The following is a 16,577-nucleotide window of genomic DNA, read 5'->3' on the forward strand; positions in this document are numbered from 1 at the left end:
AAAGCTTCTGAAGCGTGATCATCGAACAATCAAGCGTTTCATTCAAAATAGTCAACAGGGTCGCAAGAATAGTGTGTAAAAACCAAGGCGCAAAATAACTGCCCATGAACTGAGAAAAGTCAAGCGTGCAGCTGCCAAGATGCCACTTGCCACCAGTTTGGCCATATTTCAGAGCTGCAACATCACTGGAGTGCCCAAAAGCACAAGGTGTGCAATACTCAGAGACATGGCCAAGGTAAGAAAGGCTGAAAGACGACCACCACTGAACAAGACACACAAGCTGAAACGTCAAGACTGGGCCAAGAAATATCTCAAGACTGATTTTTCTAAGGTTTTATGGACTGATGAAATGAGAGTGAGTCTTGATGGGCCAGATGGATGGGCCCGTGGCTGGATTGGTAAAGGGCAGAGAGCTCCAGTCCGACTCAGACGCCAGCAAGGTGGAGGTGGAGTACTGGTTTGGGCTGGTATCATCAAAGATGAGCTTGTGGGGCCTTTTCGGGTTGAGGATGGAGTCAAGCTCAACTCCCAGTCCTACTGCCAGTTTCTGGAAGACACCTTCTTCAAGCAGTGGTACAGGAAGAAGTCTGCATCCTTCAAGAAAAACATGATTTTCATGCAGGACAATGCTCCATCACACGCGTCCAAGTACTCCACAGCGTGGCTGGCAAGAAAGGGTATAAAAGAAGAAAAACTAATGACATGGCCTCCTTGTTCACCTGATCTGAACCCCATTGAGAACCTGTGGTCCATCATCAAATGTGAGATTTACAAGGAGGGAAAACAGTACACCTCTCTGAACAGTGTCTGGGAGGCTGTGGTTGCTGCTGCACGCAATGTTGATGGTGAACAGATCAAAACACTGACAGAATCCATGGATGGCAGGCTTTTGAGTGTCCTTGCAAAGAAAGGTGGCTATATTGGTCGCTGATTTGTTTTTGTTTTGTTTTTGAATGTCAGAAATGTATATTTGTGAATGTGGAGATGTTATATTGGTGTCACTGGTAAAAATAAATCATTGAAATGGGTATATATTTGTTTTTTGTTAAGTTGCCTAATAATTATGCACAGTAATAGTCACCTGCACACACAGATATCCCCCTAAAATAGCTAAAACTAAAAACAAACTAAAAACTACTTCCAAAAACATTCAGCTTTGATATTAATGAGTTTTTTGGGTTCATTGAGGACATGGTTGTTGTTCAATAATAAAATTATTCCTCAAAAATACAACTTGCCTAATAATTCTGCACTCCCTGTATATTGGTACTCTTAGAAATGAAAACATTTAGTATAGATGAAGGAAAACAGAAGTCTGTCGGGTTGCGTAATTCTGAACTCTTGTCTTTCAGTTTCACTTTGTTTTGCTTAGTGTAAACATCTCTAATGGCAGAATACACACACACACACACACCTTTCAAACCTTACTATTCATTTCTGAACAGAGATCAGCCCATAATGGAAAGCTTGTGTGCCATGAGGTACAGAAAAATTACACACACTGATGTCAGTTGCTTTTTTAATGTAATAACAAGTTCTTTAAACTGATGTGACTTTAGCTGTATGGTTAATGAAATGAAACAGCTTTGTGCTCCAAAATAAGAGGAAATAAACTGTATAATATAAAAATTAACCTTTATTGCGCATAAATAAAATATTAAAAAAGTCTTTTCTTCAGCTTCTTTAGATTGTGGTATGATCTTTTGCTGTCACTCAAAAAGCTCAGTCACAGCAGCATCACACTGAAACAGTGCACATGAATTCAAATGTATGTGATGATGTAAAGCTCCTGTTACTAATGCACTATATCACCTTCATCTGATTTTAGCTGTTATCTGAAAAAAAAAAAACCTATCCATTTTCTATCATCCACACTGAAATATACTTTGACCTAATAAAATATCATTTATTTGCCTTTCTTTGGTATGTTTTTGGTATGATACTTGAGTATGTTTTTACTTTCTGCTTTCACACCACTGAACAGACTGAGGAGGACTAGAAGCTTTCCTTGCTGACATGTATAAATGCAGCCTTTTCCATTTACTGCTGCTTTATACAATACTTTTATTCCTCTACATTGCGCCATCCATGATCAGAGAGGCCTCAGTTTCTATAGATGTTAGGCACCATGTGTGATGTGGTGGTTAGTAATACTTGGGCACCACAGGGGACGGTCCAGTCTCCATTCATGTGCACTTTGTACACCTCAGATTTTCAGTGCAACAGTGAATCATGCCACCTGCAGAAGTTCTCTAATGTCACTATAGTGAATGGGCGGGTTAAGGGTGAGCAGGAGTCGGAGTATAGGGAGCTGTCGGGGAACTTTGTGGAGCGGTTGGGTAAAAATCACCTCCTTCTTAATGTCAGCAAGACAAAAAGAGCTGGTGGTTGACTACTGGAGGAAAAAACTGCGACTAGGTGGATCAAGCAGGTGGGGTCTCTTCTGTTAATCTTCATATAGTTTCACACTGAGGAGAGAAAGATATTCAGTTAAATAGCAAACCTCTTGTACGTTTGCAGAGACATCAGGCAGTGCAGGTTTGAGTGGATAACTCATGGCCGTCTTACCTGGTTTCTCATTCAGTGTTTTCAGTTCTATTTCTGTTTCTTTTTCTTCATTCTTAGTAAAAAACAAAAAAACGAAGACATAATTACTTTGATAAATCAGGTATTACCATCCGTTACAGTCCACACTCCTGTGATATTCAAACATACCTTCCTCAAGTTGATTAGGTGTACAATTATTTTTTCGCCTTCGCAAAAAGAAAAACAATTTAAAAATTAGTGTAAAAATATTATTTTCTATCTAAATTGTGATAACAATTTCATTGTTCTGTTGTTCTCACCTCGTTTTAGACATCCAATCTTCTTTCTACAGAGACACAAAGCTATAAGTATCACAATTAATAAAATCAGTAACAGGCAGCCAGTGATGATCCAAGAAAGAACCACATTCTCATCTTGTTCTTCACACTGAGCATCAGTTGTAGCATTTCCTGGTCTTATCAGCTTAAGGTTTAGTGACTCACATCTGGAAGGACAGAGAGACACTTTACAGGAAAATGTACAGATGTGCCACAATCACTGCTGCTGGAACAAATCAGATGCGTCTGTATCTGCTGTGAAGCTTCACTTACGGTCTGTGTGGCCGGCAAAACTTTAAAGTTCCATCGGAAAATGTCCCATAGCTGCACACAGAGCACTCAGTGTCTCTGAAGGCTGTTCCTGCATCAACACAAATATACACCATTTTCAGCATGTACATCATGATGGATCAGTGAGTGACTGTGACATCAGAGTAATTATATGTGTCTAATGACAACCAGTTTAAAATACATCTAAAAACATTTCCTTGTTTCAGTTTCTAAATGTGATCTTTCTGAGTTCATTCATGTGGTGGGGTGATGGAGACCAGCTTTACTACAAAGTAATAACACCATATTGAGAAACCACTGCAAGTATGCAACGGAAATATTATTCCATCCAGTTTATTGACACGTAAGCACAAGAATACAACCTGCGTGGCTGATGTATTCTCCTGGGTTACAGCGTTTGTGTTCTTGTGCTTCCACACAGTGAACACCTGTATAGTCAACACAGTAGAATCCATCCCGTGGTTCACAAATTGTATCTGATGTTGTTGTGCATGCCCTCTTTTTCTTCACATCTGAACCTGTGAGCACATAGAGAGGACGCATGTTAGACAGGATGCTAGGGATTGGGAAAGAACGAGGCAGAGAGGTCACTGCTGTGGTGATATTATGATGTCATTCATCAAAAGTGACTTATGGTGTTTATCCTGCTTAAAATTAGACACTATAACAGTAATCAACATTTAATCAATTATTTTAAAATTACTGATATATTAAAAGTTTGTAATTATTGTCAGATTGAACAATTGAACATTTTAATTCAGAAAAAAATATTTATAGAAAACATCAATGAAATTGATGCTTCCTTTTACTTTGATGAAAATCTAAAGTACGGTATATTATCTGTAGGCAACATCATATCGTAGAGGGTAAGAATGTCAAATCAAAGCAATAGGACCCTTATACCAATCTTTACTGAATTTCCCGGAGGAAACTAAAGAGCACGAGGAAATAAAATAAAATGTTCTGTCTGTCTATCTATCTAACACTTTTAATTCTTATACGGCAGTAACAGCTTCACTAGTTTCATAAATAAGAAATAAAAATTAAAAAAAAAAGAAATAAAAACCTACTTGGGTCACAGATTGTGCAGTGAGTGCATTGTTTGAGTCCGCTGGGCTTATCCATGTGGGTTCCATCCTCGCAGGCCACACAGGAAGTGTTTGCAGTCTTTGTGCAATCTGTCTTGACTCGATTTCCTGTTATAATAGAAAAAAGCAGACTATTTTCAATACATGTCGCTGTTATTCATCTAAACTGTGAAACATTTAGTTATAAAGGTGTGAAGTTGAACTTTCACATATAGAGAGACAGTAAAGAGCAGGACTTTATATTTATTAACCAAAGTGAAAGCAGCCTCTAACATTCAGCTGGCTCTTACCTGCAGGACACTTTGAACAGCACAGGCCTTGTACTTGATACATTTCTGAAGGACATGAGTGAGTGAGGACACTGAAGACTTTCATCATGATTATCTGAAAACAAAGAAGAAGAACAAAGAATACATTTAAAAGTAGAACCACGCTTCAAACTGAGAATGGCTCGACTAACAGAGAGCAGCAGGAGGTGGAAAAGAAGAAAGATATGAAATGAAATGTGCAACAACCTGAAAATGAGAGCTGATGAGTGAAGAAGGAAGATAGTGATGACAGCATCAATTTAAATGAAAAATAGACAGTACAGGAGGAAATTAAAGCATGTAATTCACACAGTGATGCAGATGTGAGTCAGAAAATGTTGAGGGGGTTACAAAATAGTTACATAGAAGGGAAAAAAATAGTTTTATTTTTTTAAAAAAAGCTTCTTGTAAGTTTGTATGATAAATATTTTACCAGCAACACTGCAGCTGTCAAAGAATTTCCTCCTGAAGTCATTTTTATACGGCAGAATGAAGACTTTCCTGAACTGAAGACCGTCTCACTGAGATTTGCAAGGATATGAGCTGTATGATCTAAAACAGCAGGAGAACATCTGAAAAGAAAAAAAAAAGTAAGTAAGCAGCAGGAAACCTGGTTCATGTGGATAAAAAGTTAAATGTTTATGATTCAGGGTAAAAAATTTATTTGCTTTTTGTTCTTTGTTTGATTGTTTTTTTAATTGGTTTTTTTTATAATGAAAGAAAAAATATTTAAAGGAATAACCTGGTGGTTTGCATTACAGTGCTTAACAAATATATTAGAACAGAGATATTTTAGAGATCTGTCAAAAAAATGTGTAAAACTAAGACTTAAGACCAGGAAATGCTACAACTGATGCTCAGTGTGAAGAACAAGATGAGAATGTGGTTCTTTCTTGGATCATCACTGGCTGCCTGTTACTGATTTTATTAATTGTGATACTAAGACTTATACTTCACTGATATTATTCATAAATATTATCCAACCACAAAAACCAGCAATTCTGTAAGTAAACAACTATAATTTGCATTCTAACCTAAAACAAATACTACTTTTTTTTTGTAAAACAGTATACTTGAAAATTCATGGAAAACAACAATATGTGGATTTTAGCATTAAAATGTGACTTTTGCTTGAAAAGCTTGTACATACTGATGTAGTAACCATGAGAGAAAATTAAAATAATTATCATTAGTGTTAATTTAGGGCAGATGTGACACAAACGTTATAGCATAAAGCACACGAGGAAATAAAATAAAATGTTAACATTTTTTAAATTAAGCTCAAAGCTAGAAAATTAGCATTTCCCTCACAAGCTCCATGCTATTGTAAAGATATAACAACATTTAAAATGAACTTTTTCTTGAGGAAGTCAAAATGTAGTTAATTCATAATCAGTTCAGAATTTAAAGTTAGAGTTTGTTAAACGTGCCCTCTGGAACATGGCCCTGGCGTTTGTCTTGCCTTCGAATTATACTACATATCAGCCTAAGTCCCAATCACCAAAGAATTTCACACGGTACCACTCCAAGGAAAAATGTGTGACAATTTTTTCACTGAATTATCAATAAAGATCATTAAAACAGTAAAAACTGTCATATATTATTCTGATTTTTTCTGGATTGTTAAATAATATCGAGTTTGTGGAGACAAATGATCAAACGTGAGGGCAGCTTTGGGCTTTGCCTGCTTTGAAGCTGCTTCAGCCTTTGTCTAACTTTCCTTTCCTCATCAACAACGATTATCAAACCAAATAACTGTAACGATTGTAACTTCAAAGTTTTTGAGTAACCGGCTGGATTTAGATAGAAGTAAGTATTGTTTCTTGTTACAAACCGCCGCTTCATTTACTTCTCTACAAAGCTCCTTTCTTCACTAATGTCTGCAGCTGCATTAGCAACAATTTAATAACTGCATCGATGCTGCGAACACCTTCTGTATCAGAACCTATAAACAAACATCGTGCAGAATTGATTCAAGAGTCTTACCCTCAGCGGTATAAAATCAAGTCTTTAGGTTTTCCATTGCAGTAAATCTTTGCTGTTCGTGAAAATTAAACGATTAAAACGAAAAGCAACTTCTCTGTGAAAGTGAAGGTAAAGAAAAAATGTGACAGAGCATGAAGGGGAAGTCCGTGTGAACTATGGAAGTGAAGGTACTGCCTACCACAGCACGGTTTCTCTGTGAGCTTTCTCTCTGTTTTAGATTATCTGTGTTACTTAGGCCACAGGTGGCTGTTGAGTTATGTGAGTGTTTTGAGTTATGATTCGGAGTGGACGACTTGAAACCTGACTAAAGTCTCTTTAGAGCTCTTAAGGGCAACAGAGTAAACACAGAACACAGAGCTTTGAATCCAAACTTGCATCTTTCCCGTACAAGTTTTGGGACTCTTTAAGAGATGAAAACATTTAGTGTAGATGAAGAAACGCTGAGGTCTTCTGAGAGGACAAAAGAGCTGGCAAGATTCTGGGGAAATTCCATTATCTTTTCTTTCGGTTTCACTTTGTGCTCAGTTTAAACACAGCACAATGCACAATGAACTTACTGTTCATTAACTTTTTGTAGCAAGACAGTGTATGCAAACACTTTTTGGCTGTGATACGCTGTTTGACACAACACAGCCACAAAGTTACCTCTCAAATGTGCTTGTCTCCTGAATGCAAAAATCCTCTCTTTCTCTCTTCAGCACATACAGGGGACAATAGTTGCTCATTGTAGGAATCATACAGATTTTAGGTACAGACAGCACACCTTTTACAGTGAGCAAAGTGCATTTGTGTGTCTAATAGTGTGTGTCTAAAACACAGAAGCAACAGACTCACTGATTTCAGCTGTCTTTTATATAATAACAAGTCCCTTAAACAGCTGTGACCTCAGCTGGATGGTTACAGAAATGCAATAAACTGGGGATGGTAATGGGGTTGCCTAGCAGTAGCAGCACTCTTTGTGCTGGTTTGGTGGGTTGTGTCTCCATCCCCATCCCCCTCACCCCTCAAGTGGGTTCATGTAGCAGGGTCTACCAGGCACTAGACCTCGACGCCATCAGCAGTAAGATGTGGGAAACTTTTCCCACTGGACAGCAAATTATTTGCTAAGGCAGCTATCCAGCCATCAGGTTGAGCCTTCAGGTCTTTGGAAAGTGCTGATCCCAGTGCTGCACTCTTAGCACACCATTAATGAAAATGTTTGCACCAACCTGTCTTCATAGCCCAAGAAAAACATTCCAGAAAAAAAGACCAAACCAAAGCTGACAATAAACGGCTGATCCAAACAATACAATTCCACAAATAGTCCACATTAACGCTCCTTAACGGCAATTTAAACTCCAGTCTTTAAAGTTTAAACTCACAACAAGTAAATATCCTCCAGGCATAGACCTCATCGTCTAAGTGGCACCATGCTTTTGGCCACTCCATGTGATCAAAAATTACAGAATTAAAATAAATAAATTCTAAATACTGCCAGAATCAAACAATTAAATTCACACAGAGGCACAGCTCGGCACCTGAGCTGCTGCTGTGACCAAACTAGCATCTCTAAATTTTTAAATCCTCAGTAAATAAAAAAATTAATAGAAGCTTGAAAAAACATACGCTGCAACTTGGCACACATGTGCTGGGGACACACGCACACATTCAACCATATGCGTGCACTCTCACAAACTTTACTACTACTATAGGTAGCTATGAGACCTTAGCTCTGCATTCAATACCATGCCTGATATCCTAATCAGCTTGCTACGAGACCTTGGCCTCCTCATCTTCATCTGCACCTGGATCAAAGACTTCCTCACTGACCGCCCACAGAGAGTCAAAATAGGGCCCCTCACCTCTCTTCCTCATTACACTAAACGCTGGTACACCTCAAGACTGTGTGCTGATTCCAGTCCTCTACTCCGTCTGTGCTTACAGCTGCATACTAGTCCACCCATCCAACACCATAATTAAATTTGTTGACTGTTGTTGCGTTCATCACAGGAGGAGATGAGTCAGCATACAGGGATGAATGCTCAGTGAATAATCAGACGCTGAAGACCACAAAGATAAATGAATTGGTACGTGACACCGATCCGACCCCTCGGTGCATAAATGGTTTAGATATTCAAGTTCCTCTGTTTTATGTTGCTGTTTTAGTAGTCACTCAATTCAAAACACTTAAATCTTACCTGCACTGGTTACTGTCCAGTGACCTTGTGGTATAGTGTCCTGCACTTGTATTCTACAAAACTGCACTGGGCTACTTATTAGCTCAAAGCTAAGATTTTGGATGTACCCAACTTTGGATGTACTATTTTAGCATGACTATATCTTTTCAGACAGCCATGTATTGCTTTACAACATGCATTAAACCCCCAAACCAAGACGTGAGACCACTTCTGATAACAATGACCTTAACAGCTGACACTGCAGCAATAGACCCCTTCTAAAGATGGGTGTAACACACACAGACACGTACAGAGATTTCTTGATATATTAAAGAGTATTTGTTTCACTCCCACTAAAATTGAATATTTGTTAAAATGCTCACTGAAGGCTCAAACTGTAAGTCTTGAATCTGGCACCGGAGCTTCTGCTGCGTTTAGGTCTCATTGTTATGAGACATAAATTTTTCATTGTCTCTTGAAGGACATTTCTCCTGTCGTACACTGTGGGTAGATTATTACAGATGACCTGCCTGCCTTTTCATGCTTCCCTGATTTTATTCATAATATAATGAATGAAGGGCAGGAACATGTCTTCTCTGTAGTTGCTGTGAGGAGGTCACTCAGTGGGTCCTGATGATTGAAACTCTATGCTTCATTTAACTTAAGTATGTAAATGCAAGTGTAGATGTGCTATGGCAAAAATGTTATGAGAGACACTTACAGACCCTGGAGTGTATAACCGCACTGTGCTTGACCAAGGACTCCCACCATTAAGATTAATCAGTTACAACTCCATACTGGGAGGCTGGAGCTGATATGGAAAAAGAGCTTGTTACTGACATTATCCATCGGACTGGAGCCCAGCTACCATACCTACACCTTGAACAGATCACCAGCCTATCACAGGGCTAACACATAGAAACAGGACACCATTCGCACTCACGTTCACACCTATGTGCAGTTTAGAATTACCAGTTAACTTAACCCTACTAAATGCATGTCTTTATGTAAGAATATTTTATATAAGAACACTTTATAAGATATTATACACATTGTTATACGATCCAAATTGGTTCCTTCATCATATACATGGCCTTGGGTGATGCTACTCAAATTGGAAGGTCTTGGATATCTATTGTGGCTAAAAAGGCTAACTCCTTTGTGTAAGAACAAAACTAAAAGAAGATCTTGACATGGCATGAAAAAGGCTCACTGAATTTTTCTGAGAAGGCTCTCATCTTTCCCAGTTCACCCGTCACCAAGCAGCACTGTTAAAAATGGGAAAACTGGGAATACTGCACTTTGAGACCAGACATTTAGAGGCATGATGCGTCCTAGTTTTGGAAATGTCTTTTAATCAGGTCGCACGCTGTAGTCTGACACTGTGACTACAAGCGGGGATGCTTCAGTGGACGGCTATCGATGTTCAAAGACAGCAAGCTCAGGAAATCTCTCATCAGGGACTCAATTAGAGAAGTGCAGGGATACTAGCATTGACCCACCGTGCAGAAGTGCTGCTGCTGTTTTTAAAGCAGCTGTGTGTGTGTGTGTGTTTGTGTGAGGGTGGGGGTGCATTTCCAAAGGGATGCTGAGTGAGCAAGTGAGCGATTAAGAGAGAGGCAGGCAATCTGAGAGTCTTTCTCCTGGGCAACATTTTTTTAAACCACTGCTGCATCTAGATGAATGTTTATAGACGAACAGCTGAGCATTATGAGGAGGGAAACAGGCATTAGAGACTAAACACAGACTAAGAAATTAAGCATTATAGCCAAATTAAACATATTGTGTACCTATGAACACTGCACTGTTTTTCACTAAATTTTATGTTTACTTAATTAATACCAATAAATACCAGCCAGTATGGCTTTATTGTGCTATTTCAGGAAAAAAAAAAGATATTTTGCATTTGCAGTTCATGACATAATCAGGCTTTGTGATCCATCCACTGGTGTGGTATTTTGAAATACTAAATAAAGTAATAATGTGAAATATTGCTCTGCTACACATATTATATCCTGTTAGATGGTGATCACAATCTCATTGGTCGTGACCTTGGAGACCTGGTCCTGCCGGTTGACTCACAGATTAGGAGGGTGCGGTTGTAGCCTTCCCATCACCACCCTGCTAACATCAGCAATATGACCAATGCTATGGCATGCAGATATATTCACATATTTTCATGGTTTCATGGTTTTCTGAGGATGTAACAGCGCACGATCATCCTTGAAGCTAAACACAATGACACCATTTGTGGGATTTATCAGCATGGACAGAGTATATATCCTACATTTAAAATACATGTAGATATGTAGACATAGGCAAGACGGCCTGTTCAAACAAAGTTCAAACAAAGGTGATTTAATGACATGGTTATCGGTGCTGGCTGGTGTTGGCTGCTCTGAGTATTTCAGAAACTGCTGATCTATTGGAATATTTCCACACAACCATCTCCAGGGTTTACAGGGAATGGTTCAAAAAAAGAGAAAATATCCAGTGAGCAGCAGTTCTCTAAGTGAAAATGCCGTGTTAATGCCAGAGGTCGAGGAGAATGGCCAGATTGTTTCAAGCTTATAGGAAGGAAATGGTAAATCAAACTTTTTAGAACCAAAGCATAGAAGACTTTAAAAACGTTACCTGGTCCGATGAGTTTTGATTTCTGCTGCAACATTCTGTTGGTACGGTCAGAATTTGTCATAAAACAACATAAAAGCATGAATCCATCCTGCCTTGTATCAGCTGTTCAGACAGGTGGTGTAATGGTGTAGGAGATGTTTTCTTGGCACACTCTGGACTCCTTTGCACAGGTGCTACAGCCTACCAGAGTATTGTTGCTGACCAAGAGCACCAGACAAATCTGTCAATATAGGCCATTTGGCGTGTATGCCACAAAGAATTAAGACAGTTATGAAAACGAAAGGGCTTCATCCCAGTACCAGCAAGGTGCACCTAATGTCTGGTGAGTGTAAATTTCCATCTTACCTGTGTACCTCTCCCTGTTAGCTGCATTTCCAAAGACTTCTTTTAAATGTCCTCCTTGACCATCAAATCATTTTCAGAAAGTTAAAACCTCGGAAACAGTTTTATTGAAGGACATGATTAAAATGACTTTTCTTTTAACTTAAAAGACAACAGTGGTTTTTGGTGTGGATATTATGTGTGCTGTATATGTACTTTTTAACTTCATTTGAGCTTCAAGTTATCAAACTTCTGGTGGTTAAGTGTTGAGCTTGAATAAATTATGCCTTTAATATTTTAAAAATCCCAGCAATGCCATTCAGAGACTGCAAAGTCTACTATATTAAAGCTATGGATATGTCATTTAACTCTTAAAGTCTAGTGAGATTACATATAAGAAGAAAGCAGTTGTTCTGTGGAAGGGATTACATCCTGAGTCATCAGCACTAGTGAGTTCAGAAACTGTGTAGCGTGATCACAACACGTGTTACAGCCGACAGCGCTGATTGCGTCACACACGTCAATGCTGAAGGTTCATAAATCATATTTTGCCACTTTGGTAAAAACATCACACTGGATGTTCTCTAAAAGGCTCTACAAGTCGTCAGAAGCAGTCTGCCCATTAGCCACCGAGAGGGGAACGCATGTCACTGCTAATCTTTCCTATTGCAAGATGATGATTTCTGACAAGTAAAGTACAGAACGGCTTTCATCTTTTCAATTGGTTCCACTCTTGTAAAAGTCTATTTAAACATAATGGAAGATTGAAGATAAAGCAATAATCTTTTTATGTGTGTGTGTTTTTTAACATAGTTAAAGTGCATGGCCCTGGAGTTGTATTTCTGACATTTCACAGTAACTATCCTCGGTGTGACTCTCAGCTCTTGGTTTCCTGTTTGGAGTTTCTTTCTTTGTCTGTGTGCAAGTGTGCTCTGAACTATAACTATAAATTGACTATATGTCTGAGGTTTTTTTCTGAAAATTTCTCAGCGAATGCCTTATCAGCCTCCACCAGCCTCTAAATCTGAACACGAATAAGCCGACGAAGGACAGATGTAAAGCGTATCATTGCATTGAAAAACAAGAAGAATGTGACTAGAAGTGTGAAAGCTGCTCTCCTGTAATTTGTTGCTGACCGCTGCTGCTTCTAGGGCTTCCCAATAATACCCATCATTTCATCTCACCTGACAAAAAGAAAAACCCAGCTATTCAAAATGCTTCTTTTCATTTTCAGGATCAGAAGAAGTTGCAGTGAATGCAGGGCTTTCTTCCCGAGTGATTCAGACTTCAGACAACTCGCATGAATAGCACATTAGCTGTATGCAATTTATTCAGTTTCAAAAGGTTCATAGAACGCCGAACCTTTGCAAGTGCACCAGAATATGTTTTTAAACACCTACAGTCTGCAAAAATAGTTCTGGGTCAGTGTTCTGGAAATGAACATCATCACCAACCAGAAGAACGGCAGCCCTGCTGATATTTCGCACCTTCAAGTCTCCTCAAATAGCACAAGTACTGGGGGCTTTCAAATTGGATTGAAAATCTGATAGATGCAGCATAATTGAGTTTTTCACGATTTCAGCAGTTCAGCCTTAGTTTCGGTTTGGACTCATTTGTAACATACAAATAGCAAAATGCAATTATGTGTACTGGGAAAGCAGTGTGCAGGGTATACAGGGACTATTGAAACCCGAGAACCATAATGGAAAAGGGGCTTGAAGCAACCTCGCAAGTGTTTTGCATGTTTAAGGAGATGCACTTAAGAGTAGAGATATTTATACTGAAAACAATCCATTAAAAGTAAGTGAGATGACCCAGAAGCAAATATATGAAATGAATTTAAATATGCAGCACCATTTTATATCTAAAGAATATTTTTTTTAAATCCTATGCATCTGGTTGTTTTTTTCCCCTTGTGTCATATCAAAGCTAGGTCTGCGCATCTGTGAATTCAAAGAGACAAGGTGTGAAGAGAACGGAGACGAGCAGAATCACGGTGAACTCTCTGCAACCTCCCAGCTCCTTGCAAGTGGTTTCTATACAGCCGCTCCCACCCATTGATATCAGCGCTTCACGGCTTAAATAATTCAGCAGAAAATCACGACGCTACCTGATTCTCTGCAGATACTGTACTCCTGTATTTAATTACGAGGAGGGGATGGTGAAACAGCAGATCCAGCACAGTGGAGGTTAATTGATAAAATACGAAAGGCTAAAGAGGAAGCAGAAAGTTGAGTTTGTGAAGATGCAAATATCAAAGCAAAAGGGATATATATTGATATGGCAGGTTTAAATTATGGCACTGATTCCCTGCAAAGACTTGCAAGAACAGAAAACAGCTTGACATTAAGCACCAGCATCATTTAAATATCTTTTCTATCTGATGCGCTTTAAAGCTAATGGCGTGGTTTAATGTAAATCATGTTGGAAAATGCTCAAAGGCACCAGAGGCAGAGCTCCTGAGAAATGCTTCACGCTATGATCTGCTTTCGGGTTTTGCTTCTAATGGATAAAATTAGCATCCATTTTTAAAAAATTGTTGTTTTCATCCAAATCAGAAATTGTGCAATAAAGCGTCTTCACTGTGTAGTATCTCGTGGTCTTATGTCGTTCCTTGTGGTGTGTGGGGGGGGGGGGGAATTATTTCCTTCCCAACCTCCATCACCGCCTGCTATGAAGATGGTTTTAACAGTGTTTCTCCCCTCCTACAACATGATTTAGCATTGCCCCCTGAGATAAAAACTGATCTTTCATGGACATGAAACAAGACCTGGAAAGAAATATCAAAGAGCACATCAGAATCCGAGAGCCGGGAGACGGAGGAAATTACCGGCTTTGTGAGCCGAATGTGAGCCTGAATGTGGGCCTAATGGACTGTAAGTGACACCACTGCTTTGTAGCAGAAACGCGTTTCTGTGAATACAGACACTGGCTGAAGCAATTAAACAAACTAGCTGGTGACTTCCTTTAAAAGAGATTTCTTCTATTGTTCAGCCACATGCCCCCATTTTATGCATCCTGGCAAACTATGCTGCAAAAAATACCCTTCCTGCAATCAACAAAAATCACATTGAAAGTGACAGACAAAATGCCCATCAAAGACATTACTAAGAAAAAAGCTGTTTTTGTTTTCTTAAAAAAAAGCCCCCAAATCCATCAAGCCTTCTTTGATGTAGTGGGGGGGAAAACCCTGAAAAAATGTTTACAAATGGTTTTAGGCAACTTGTTTACTGCACTACATCTTGCCTGTGATTTACATCAGGCCACACAGCGATGTGCACATCACACCTACTGTAATATTACTGTAATATTCTCTCTGATCACACAACATGGACGAAGAAGTCTAAATTCAACACTAGCATCTCTCTGTAGTGTTACAATCATGACGGTTTATGACATAAGTAGGTTAGACCTGCATATGAGATTTAGAAATGTGATTCCCTCACTTTTATGACTGTTGCAGATCACACAGAATACATATGATATTCTTAAAACACTGACTAAGCTGCTGCGTGGCATGTTATGAAGTCTCAGTCTATGTGTTATTCCTAAACAGAATATAGATCAAAACTTTTGCTTTTCTTCATTGGTTAAATGTGATCTTAGTGTGATGTATGGAAGAAAAGGACACCATGGAGTGATGTACCGATTCCTTTTGAACTACTCCATATCTGAATTTGAGTACTTTAAGATTTGGATGCAGATCTAAACATTCAAAATATTTTCTTTGGTTAAATAAAATCTAAATTCAATCTGCAGTCACAGTAGGAGCCTTTGAAAAGCTTGCTTCAAAGATGAGGACCAGGTCTGTGGCTGCTCACAGACAGTTGCATCTTTGGAGCAACCAGACAGTGAAAAAAAAGTGATGAAATGGCAAGAAGACAGAGTCAGTATGCAAAAGTTGGTAATTACATGCATACTCTTTGTGATAATACAGCAACTAACTGTGACGAATCAGTGAAAATCATAAAATGTGGTGTTGGTTTAATTTACAGATCGAGCAAGTGACCATGTCCTGCAAGGCTATCCTGAGGTCCTTTGCTGCATGTCTTCCTCTACTCTCGCTCCTTGCTTCACTGTACTATCTAGTAAAGGAAAAAATCACACTCAAAACAACAAAAAAGTAAAATTACAAATCTGTTGTTGTCTACAAAGAAAATCACATTAACTACTTATATTCAGAGCCCTGCTAGAACCTCACAGATCTGAAACTAAGAAATTCCTCTACAAATAGTCAGATAATTGCTGCAAGACGGAAAATTAACTGCAAAATCACACCGATGCTCTGCAGCCTTGTTTTTATATAGAAATATAACCAAAATAATACCAGCAGAGTCGAGTCCTCGTTGCAAAAAGATGCATCACAGACGAGTTGCACAGACTGACTCAGATTAATTGCAACGTGTTGGCAATCTGTCTGCGGTCATAAATTAGACAACATTTATTTGCAAACCTTCACCAGTCTGTCTGAGAGTGACCGCAGTTGGTCCGAGCTGAACTGCAATTGTTTGGACAAGTGTCCAACAGGAAACCTGTGCAATCACCCACATTTAGCCTGGTGGACACCTGTGCACAGAGTTTGAGGGTGTTACACACTTAACTTCTGGTCTCCACAACTGGTTGCAATAGGTCACTGAATGTGAATGGCATTCACTGGGCAACTACCTCATCACAAGGTAGGTTGGTGTCCTATTTTGACTCATGAGCAATACAGACCTACATGTGGAAGATGATTGTAGAGTGTACAGCATACTCAAAAAACCCACCCACTGTGAACACACTACCCGTTAACCTTCTTTTTCTTTTGGTTGCTGCTGTTTTGGAGATGCTTGACAGGTTGCCAATAAGAAATTATAGCTGCTGTTAAGAAAAAAGTATAAAAACCACAGTACGTGGTTTCCCTACAGATTAACAATTCAAGCACATATT

The 16,577-nt window shown here is 39.0% G+C and overlaps 1 protein-coding gene across 2 annotated transcripts; it reads right to left on the reverse strand.

The window, feature by feature from the left end:
• Window positions 1-2,356: 2,356 nt before the first annotated feature.
• On the reverse strand, window positions 2,357-16,494 carry LOC146370525 (tumor necrosis factor receptor superfamily member 1B-like). 2 transcript variants are annotated; one of them, XM_084908013.1, is made up of 10 exons: window positions 6,538-16,494; window positions 4,985-5,123; window positions 4,534-4,627; window positions 4,226-4,351; window positions 3,518-3,673; window positions 3,138-3,225; window positions 2,847-3,031; window positions 2,716-2,753; window positions 2,569-2,620; window positions 2,357-2,468 (listed from the first exon to the last, which is right to left on the reverse strand). In XM_084908013.1, exons 2-10 carry the CDS (start codon window positions 5,024-5,026, stop codon window positions 2,464-2,466), a joined length of 786 nt encoding a protein of 261 aa, XP_084764139.1. In that variant the 5' UTR covers window positions 5,027-5,123; window positions 6,538-16,494; the 3' UTR covers window positions 2,357-2,463. The 2 variants fall into 2 exon arrangements, with proteins under 2 accessions (XP_084764139.1, XP_084764138.1); XM_084908012.1 differs by having other exon boundaries at window positions 4,985-16,494.
• Between the last annotated feature and the right edge of the window lie 83 nt (window positions 16,495-16,577).

The sequence above is a fragment of the Perissodus microlepis genome, chromosome 16 (genome assembly GCF_051167445.1).
Source record: "Perissodus microlepis isolate ML-2025 ecotype Zambia chromosome 16, ASM5116744v1, whole genome shotgun sequence".
In the NCBI taxonomy this organism is placed as follows: domain Eukaryota; kingdom Metazoa; phylum Chordata; class Actinopteri; order Cichliformes; family Cichlidae; genus Perissodus; species Perissodus microlepis.

What these genes read in the sequence shown, in the direction of transcription:
- LOC146370525 (XM_084908012.1), bottom strand. Translation starts at nt 5,170, where the DNA reads ATGAACCAGGTTTCCTGCTGCTTACTTACTTTTTTTTTTCTTTTCAGA. An exon ending in GATTGGATGTCTAAAACGAG is followed by an intron (nt 2,754 to 2,846) that starts GTGAGAACAACA and finishes CTTTTTGCGAAG; the next exon opens with GCGAAAAAATAATTGTACAC. An exon ending in ACCTAATCAACTTGAGGAAG is followed by an intron (nt 2,621 to 2,715) that starts GTATGTTTGAAT and finishes TTTTTTACTAAG; the next exon opens with AATGAAGAAAAAGAAACAGA.